This window comes from Crocodylus porosus, unplaced genomic scaffold (assembly GCF_001723895.1).
Source record: "Crocodylus porosus isolate Cpor-Errol unplaced genomic scaffold, CroPor_comp1, whole genome shotgun sequence".
Taxonomy (NCBI): Eukaryota; Metazoa; Chordata; order Crocodylia; family Crocodylidae; genus Crocodylus; species Crocodylus porosus.
The window spans coordinates 111947205-111955965 of NW_017728886.1; the positions used below are offsets into that span (position 1 = coordinate 111947205).

At 44.4% G+C, this 8761-nt stretch overlaps 1 protein-coding gene across 1 annotated transcript in view; it reads right to left on the minus strand.

Annotated features, from left to right (window-relative positions):
• INO80C (INO80 complex subunit C) overlaps nt 1-6283 on the minus strand; it is a 45581-nt gene extending 39298 nt beyond the window's left edge. Inside the window, exons 1-2 of the mRNA XM_019537051.1 lie at nt 6220-6283; nt 4700-4932 (exon numbers count right to left, since the gene is read on the minus strand). Of these exons, the coding sequence (XP_019392596.1) occupies nt 4700-4932; nt 6220-6283 (297 nt within the window). The remainder of the gene's footprint in view (nt 1-4699; nt 4933-6219) is intronic.
• Nucleotides 6284-8761: the final 2478 nt, after the last annotated feature.

An 8761-nucleotide genomic window follows, 5' to 3' on the forward strand; every position in this document is an offset into this window, starting at 1 on the left:
GTGGGGGGCGGGGGGGGCCGCAGCTGCTCCCACTGTGTGAAGCCCTCATGGGCAAGCCTGGAGCTGGTGTGGGGCCCAAGCTGGCAGCAGGGGTGGGTTACAAGCTGGTGCTGAGTGCGGGGGAAAAGTGGCCCTCGCCCACCGTGGCCAGCGCCCCGTGCTGCAGCCACTCACAGCCAATGTGGGGCCACCTGTGCCTGCTCAGGACGGCCGTGTGGGCTGTGAGCAGCTGCAGCAGGGAGTACCAGCCACGGGGTGGGCAAGGGGCTGCCTTTCCCCTGTGCTTAGCTCCAGCTCCTTCCCTGCTGGTGAGCAGGGGGTCAGAGCTGCATGCTGCTTCCCCCCTGTACTGCAGGGCTGGGGGTCACTGGGAGTGAGCAGGTGTGGGAGTAGTGCCCGCACCCATGCCCCAGGGCCAGCGCCAGCAGGAGTACAGGGTCCTGCCTGGCAAAGCCTCTATGAAGCCAGGCCAACTCCCCTGTCTCCCTGCTGGTACAGCCCAGCCCAGCTCCACAGACCCCTGCCAGCCTGTGTCCTGCTTTGGGCCCCACTGGTGCTGGCCCTGGGACATTGGTCCCAAAACATTGGTCCCAAGATCGTGACCAGGGGCAGGGCACCTGTCAAGGCGTGGGGCTACCCATGCAGCCCTCAACAGCTTGCCACAACTTGGTAAGCAGCCCTCCGCCCAAAATAATTGCCTGCCCCTGCTGTGGAGGAAGCTGACCATCGACAGCAGACTCCAGCACCTCAGATAGGTATAAACCAACATCAGTGCTACACTACTATTGCAGCAAATGTGTGCATGTGAGAGTGAGTGCATGTGTGTGCATGCGCATGCTATGATAACCAGTATGCATCATAACCCCCCAGAATTTGCATTTATAATTTTATTAAAACTTTACATCCCGTGTAATAAATTAGAATTTATGATGTTCCTGTGAGTTGGTCTTTCATAGCCAACAGAATGAGATATACATAAGGAAGACTAAGGTTCCTTTTTTAACAATAACATAAAAAACATTTGTCATAATAAAAGAAACCAAGTAAGTTGCTAGTCTGCAATCCTTTTATATTCTTTGGCCTATAACCTATGCTTCAAAGGAAAGCTAAAAAAAGCTGCACAAAATACTTCTGTGCCATTGTATAGTACTATGGACAGTAGTGAGAAAATTTCCTCCTGAACACAACTGACTGGCTGTTCATAAACCATGAAGACTGAAATAAAGACCTCGGCATTTGGACTGGAACGCTGGTCGCCTCCCCACTCCCCTACAAGAACCGGTAACCACTAGGATACAAGGTATCTGAGTGTATTTTGTTCTGTGTCTGTCTCTCTGGCCCCCTGACTTATTCAATGTAAAGTGGAACCAGGAGGGAATGAGAATACCAAAATGTTTCATAGCTTGGTGATTATGGCCCTTTCCTGGGAGGTGGGAAACCCATCATGCAAAAGAAGTCATTCAATATAGGTCTCACACTCTAAAGTCTGAGGTATTTATATGAAAGAAGGGTACTGGTGATGATACCACATTCCCCTCTGTTCTTTAGGAAATGAATGACTCATGCTCTGTTTTTAAAAGAAAGGGCTTTAGGTATCTACCTTCAAGAGAGGAAACAAGGCTTTGAATCCCAAGTGGGGGAGCAGGGGGGATGACGCACATGTCCTCAGGTTTCTAACTGACTTACATAGGCAGCACGCCACATACACATAGTGGACCATATTCCAAAGATAGGCCAAACTCTCTGTGCATCGTGTTGTGAGTCTAGGTAACAAATGCATGGTTGTGGAGTCTGTTATAATGCTCACCGTTACAGTGCCCCAAGTCTCCTTGTGGATCCAGGACAAAACAAGTAGCCTAATAGGTAGTTTCCATTTTTTTTTCAAAATGCAAACAACTGAGTTCAAACCCCATTAAACTACAAAATTAACATGTCTGCTGACCTTGTTACACCACAATTACTGTTTTATATATTTCCTACCACTTTTAAAGCAAAACCTGAAATGCTACGCAATATGTGCATTTCGTGTATACTAAAACGTGTGAAAAAAACCCAACCAAACAAAAAAAAAAGCAGTTCATTTCATAAAACTGCACTATCCTGATAAATATCTACATTTATTCCTGGCTGTGTCTTGTTTAGCTTGGACAGTTTTATATAGCTAACTTGATTACAACACAGATGTTTTGTGAGTACCACGTCTTAAGTGAACTGCCTTAAGACTCACTTAAATAATGAATGAACTGTTCTGAATAGTTTTCTATATGGTATCACTGTTGTATCTCCTCTTATTCTTTTTTATTACTATCAAACAATCCTACTATTATCTCCTTTTGATAGAAACATCCAATCATCCTCCCTGTCTTTTCCCAATCTTTCTTGCACTTTTTATAAACATTTTTATATACAGTGCAGAAGTAGCATAGATGTTAAGATATTGCTTGTTCATTAAATAAAGTACATTTTTGTAAACCTTACACTGAAAGAGAGAGTGTAAAAATCTGATAGCAGTTTACCAAGATCTACAGCAGAAATCAAGACACATGGGCTGTAATGTAGGGAGAGTGAGAGTACATCTGTGTCTATTCTGCACCTCAAATCAAATCAAATTTTGGGCAAGGGCAGGATTTTTCTGTGACTGGCAGAAATTGGTTTGGAAATACACATGCTGTTATGATTACAGATACTCTAAATCCTTCAACACATGACAGATGTGAAACAAAGTCAAATCTTTGATCTTCTAAAAGTGATGGTCTTCTCTTTGAACCAGCTTGTTAAACTGTTTTCTCCATAGTTTTAAAAAAGCTAAATGTAATTATGTATTTTATCATTTCCATCAGATTTTTCTTACAAATGTAGATAATTGTTTGTTCCTTTAGCGTAACAAAAGGCATTCTCTTTTGACCCAGTGATATATAAACAGAGATACAGGAAATGAAAATACAGTGGTCCTTCACAATGAGAAGCAAAGTCTTGACTATATTACAGAGCTGCTGCTGTTTTAACTCCAGCAAAAACCTCCAGTGTAAGTATAAAGTATTGTGCAGAAATTTTTCTGCTACCAGAGTTACACTAGCTCTCTGATCAACAAAAGCTCTGCTGGTATTTGTCTTCTGGGAACAGACTGGTCCCCACCTACCCCACTTGCTGAAGTAGCTATTCCAGGAAAACTGTTCTGCAGACCAAGCTCAAGGCTACAAAAGAAATTGTGTAAAAAAATTGTGTAAAAAAGTAGTTCCATTACCTAAACTGCACCAATCTGATAAAGTTACGTTATTCCTGCTTGTGTGCTATTTAGCTTAGACAGTTTTAAACAGTGTAAACTTGTTTCTAACACAGTTGTTTTATGGGCATGCCCTTCTCCCCCCATTTGCCGATAGGGAAATCATTTTTATTCAGCTGTTTCCTCCCTGTCTGTTTTATTGTACCACCTTAATTGTAGGTATATATTTGTTTAACTGAAGAGATCAGCGGATACAGGGTGCATCCTCTTAGCGCACACGAAGAACACAATGAAATCTATAAGAACTACACGTGCTCTGTGTATTTGTCATGTCTAGGATTTAAAAGTATATTAACTGGTTCAATTTTGACTATGACATTAGCAAATGGTAGTTAGACTAGGCAAGCAGTGCTAAGCAGGCTGAGTTACACCCTTATTAGAGCTTGCCAGTCCTTTTGTACTGCTGGGGAGGTGACAATTTGAGAGTGAGGTTAAATTCCTCATGGCAACAACTACCTACCTACTTCACTGTGGCAAAATATGACACTTTGTCCAACAAAGTAGCATTTAAATGAACTTAAAATTAGATTTTAGTTACTATCCCTGGAAGCACATTATGTCAAAAGGTATTATTTCAGGCTAAGTACAGACCTAGACTAGCATGACTTTCATCATCCAGCTTCATATATTTATCATTGTGTCTTTAAAGCCTGATTGGCTAGAGACAATTTAAAAATAAATTAGTAACATTAACCTAAAGTACCCTCCTTCTTAAAAACCAACAAAGGTGTCACAATTTCTGAGCTCCCCAGTTTGTATTAATTTCAGGGCCTTGATGTCCCTCTCACAACGAGGTGAGAAAAATACAATCAATTATTTTTAAATTTCCAGCTGTAAACAAGGAAGACGACCTGGGGGCAAGTTATGCAAATCAGAAGAAGTGTACCGTTAAAGTTTCCGTTCGCGAGCAGTTCATTTTTAATTACACCGCGAGAACATTTGACAAGGCACCCTCTTCTGAGCAGCGGTCATTCAGGGCACGGAGAAAGCAGCAGTTCCGCTCAAATGTTCTAGTGCCATTCCTCGCTGCTTTGGTGAAGAGCAGTTTCGCGTTTCCACTACAATTCTACTTTTACAGGAATTACATATGTTCAAAACGAAATGACGTAAAAACCGATAAAATGGTTTCCTAGCTATGGTGACCTTGCGGAGGCGCTTCGAGATAACGGCACAACAGCCACGCGTTGTACGCGGTTCCGCGCAGGGGCGCGGGGGCCACGACAGGGCAGCGCGGGGCGACATTCGCGGGGCGGGGGCAGCAATCACGCTACCCGTGGCCCCGCCCCGAGGCGCGAGTGCAGCGGACTAGCTGCGACTGCCCGCGCAGTTCCCCGTGGGGGGCGGGGCCGGAGGCCGCGCGAGTCCGGTCCCTCCCCTGCCGCCTGCTTTGAGCGCGCGTCGCGCCGGCGTACTCACCTGATGGCGGCCAGGGCGCGCGTGGCGCCAACCTCTTCTCGGTGAGGTGGGGGTGGGGGGAAGGCTCCGCACGTCCCAGCGCTGCCGCCGCCTGCCCCGCGCAGCTGAGCCCGCAAACGCGTGCGACGCCAGCGTCTTCCGGCGACTGGGCCGGGGGTGGGGGTTGGGCTCAGGTCGTGGCGTCAGCTGAGGCGCTGGGAGGGGCGGAGTCTCCCTCCACCCTAGGAAGAGGCCTTAGGGGTGCGGGGCAAGCGGTGTCTCCCGACCCGCCACCCCCCAAGGGGCTGGCGGCTGGGAGGCCTGAGCCCTCACGGCCCAGCAGAGCCTAGGTTTCCCCCCTCTCGAAGAAACAGGTGCCCGGGCGCCGGCATTGGGGGGTGGTGAAGCAAATTTTGGGGGGGCTGTAGGCTCCCCTCCCCAAGCGCCGCCCCTGCTCCGAAGACGGTGCGGCTGTTTGCAGGTTGTCAGGGCTCTGGGCAGCCGCAGCAGGCTGCAAACAGCTACGCCGTCTTCAGAGCCCCGGCATCAGCTCCATGCTGGAGGCGACCGCAGGTGCGCCTCGGGGTGCAGCAGGCGCGAGGAGCTGGGGCAGCCGACACTTGGCTCCTCTCAGAGGAACGCTGGAGCTGCTGGTATCTACGATGACCCGGCGCGTCCCTGCCTACGTCCCTGTCTGTGCTCCCCCTGCTTGTGGGGGGGCAGGACAATGGAGGAGGAGTCAAAAGGGGAGGGCTGCAGGTGTGATGCTTGGCTTTTGCTCTTTCCACCTTAACCAGTTTAGTTTGCTCTGTTGAATCCATTCCTATTCAGCTTCTGCTCAAAGTCATTCATGTTATTCGGTTTAATTTTTGTTCTGTTAAATCTGTTTTTTCACTCTTACACCAGTTCATATTTTTCAGGTGTTTACTTTTATTAAAATGGTTCATATTTGGTTTATTTTGATCTCCCTACTTTGCATTCCTAGACTTAAACAATTTGTATTGCTCACTTAACATCTGTGCATTTTTCAGCTCTTGGATTGCCTGCTTGGAAATACTTATCCAGATTTACATGCACTTCAAATAATTAAATTATTTCTAATCTTCTGTTTACTGGTTTACATTGTTTTCATTACCTTCGGTTTGTGTGAACTTCAGGACATTTTATGGTTGGAAGGCATATAGATATATAATTATGGATAGTAAAAAAACAAAGTCAGATATTTGAAAGTTTCAGCCAGCTTGGACAGAATTTATGGTTTTGTGCAACAAGGGTATTGTGTTGTCTGTAGTCTGTGCAGCAGAAATGTGGTGTTTCAAACTTTTAGTGTCCAGCACCATTTTGCAACTAAGCACGAAGCCAAATTTTCTGGAGTCAATGAAGCAGACATGTGAATCCATTAGAAAAGCTGTTGATTCATTTAAAAAACAGCCAGCCAGCTTTTCTAGCTTTTTACTAGAAATACTCTTCCCACACAGGTGCATTATATTGCAGCTGTAGCTATAGCTCAGAAAGGCAAGCATTTTACAGATGGAGAATACTTAAAGGATTCTTTCTTAATGTGCTGAGGATCTGTTTCAGGATTTTGCGAGTAAGAAATGCCATTGTCATCCAGGACTGTTCAAAGGCAAATAGATGAAATGGCAATTAATGTTAGGGAACAACTGACTCAACCTCCATGCTTATGCTGTGATGAGCCTTGCGCTGGATGAAAGCTTAGACATAAAGGATATCTCTTGTTATATCATAATTGTTCTATATTTTATCTCTCTGGCAGTTTGGGAGGAATAAAGGCCAGAGATGCACTTAATGTTGTCAAAGATATTTTCACACAGCAACTAATTGACCTGTACAAAGTGTTCTCTGTTACCACTGTTGGCATACCTGCTATGGTGAGTAAAACAGCTGGATTTGTAAAGCTTCTAGAAACTGAGATTGGATGTCTTTTGAGTTTCCATTGTATTATTCATTGGGAGAGCCTGTGCACTGAGATCTCATATTCTGATTTAAATAAAATCATGACAACAGCTGTGAAAATTGTCAACTTCTTGATTGCCTGCTCCTCTTTGATGCACAGGAGAGTCTGTGAACGTTTAAATGATATGGATTCTGCATATGGAGATTTAGTGCTGCACAGTGATGTACGCTGGTTGTGCTGAGGTAATGTGCTCAAGCAATTTGTTGCTGGTCTTAAATGCATTAAGCTGTTGAGAAAAATGGTCTGCTATATGCAGACCTTACTAATGACAGATGGCTAACAAAACTGATATTTTTGACAGACATCACATTTAAATTATTAGAATACTAGGTTACAAGAACACAGAAAACAATTCTTCAGCTGTCTGAAGACTGGAAAGATTTCTGTGATAGATAAGTTGTTTGTTTTCAGATCAGCTATCAAAACGTCTGCCTTCCGTTTTTTTTCCCAGTCTGAAAATCCATTCTGAGCAGCATCAATTGCATAATAGGGATATATGCAACTACATAGGACAGCTGAAAGATGAGTTCACAGGATGATTCCAAGACTTCTGCAACAGAGAACCCATGTTTTCATTTCTTGTGAACCTGGACAGTACTAGGGAAAGTGATATAGAACTGCAGTACTTTCAGTGGATGAATATTGAAGGATTTGAATTGCAACAGATTAACTTTCAAAGCTCCTGCATCTGGGTATCAAAGTTGAAATTGCTGCAAGGTGAACTTGAGAATGAAAAGGACTGGCAACTCAAGATTCAGCATGTTTGTCTTCCCTTCCTGAAAAGTATGCCAGCATGAAAAAGTATCTTTTGCCTTCTGTCTTTGGATCTACTTATCACTGTGAACAAGTGTTTTCACAAATGAAAACTATACTCAGTCCTATGAGAAACCATCTGGTGACAGATGATTTGAATTCATATTTGTGTTTGATGACAACGAGCTACCAGCCTAAAATCACCCAACTCAGCTGTCTGAAGCGGAGCCAAGGCAGCCACTAAGAAAAGATCTTTTACGTGAGAGCATTTTTACTTGTTTATGGCAGTGAATACAGAGCATCTATATTAAGGAATTAAGTATGCATCTCCTTAAAGAACCAACATCTACCTTGGCAACATCTCTTTGGAGAGGTATGGGTGTGGTGTAGGGATGGAGGAGCCATGTGGAGACCCAGAATGTGTTCTTCCAAGCCTCATTGACAATCAGGTGCCAATCCCTGTCTTTCTCTGTTTTACCTACCATTTAAGACCAAGGTGTGGTGGGTGAACAAAGAGAAGACAGGAGTGGCTTATGACCCTGTGACCAAGGGCATACTCTATCCCTTGCTATATTATCACCAGCTGGGTTAGTGCTTTTTTCTTCTCTCCTCCTTTTTTTTCTTTTTTTTCTTTTCCCTTTTTCTCAGTCATCACAATATGCCTAAAAAAGAATACACAACACCAATTTATTTTATTGTCTTGTCACCAGGTTTAGAATTTTTAGAAAACCTGGTATTTAATGTTAATAATCACCGATGTTGCTTTTTCTTTTAACTATATTAATATGCAGTGTTACCATGTACCCCCGGCCTAGTTTTGTTTTTCTGGTATGTCGGTACTCTGGCACCTTACCAGATAGGTATTGCAGGGTTTTTTTGACATTCCGGCCAAAAATGTTGCCTACCCCGGTTTAGAGTCTGATTCTATTTAACAAAAGTCAGAAGAGGAAAGCTCTTGAAGTCTTTGCAGAAAGGCTCAGAGTTGCATGTTGGTAACTTTAGATCCTGTCGCAAAGCTTGTTCAGTCGCACTAAAATGAGCATTGCTTTGCATTTGTCTTGAGCTTTATTCTTTTTGTTCAATGTTTTGGGTAAAGAACGCTTTTTAGAAAGAGACTGATATTAAGTTATGTGATCTTTTTATGCATTTTAGTGCTTGTACCTGCCGGGCCTTGATCATCCAGTTCCTTGCCATTCAGCTCTGGATTTGGATGACGGTTCTCCGCTCTGTCCCAATGGTCTTAAGGCGACAAGGTCTCACCCCGGGCAGTCTTATCCGCCCCCCAATCCCGCCTGCCACGATTTTGATGACCCTCTCAGTCAAACCTGGCAGTTGGACCCCCCCCACCACTA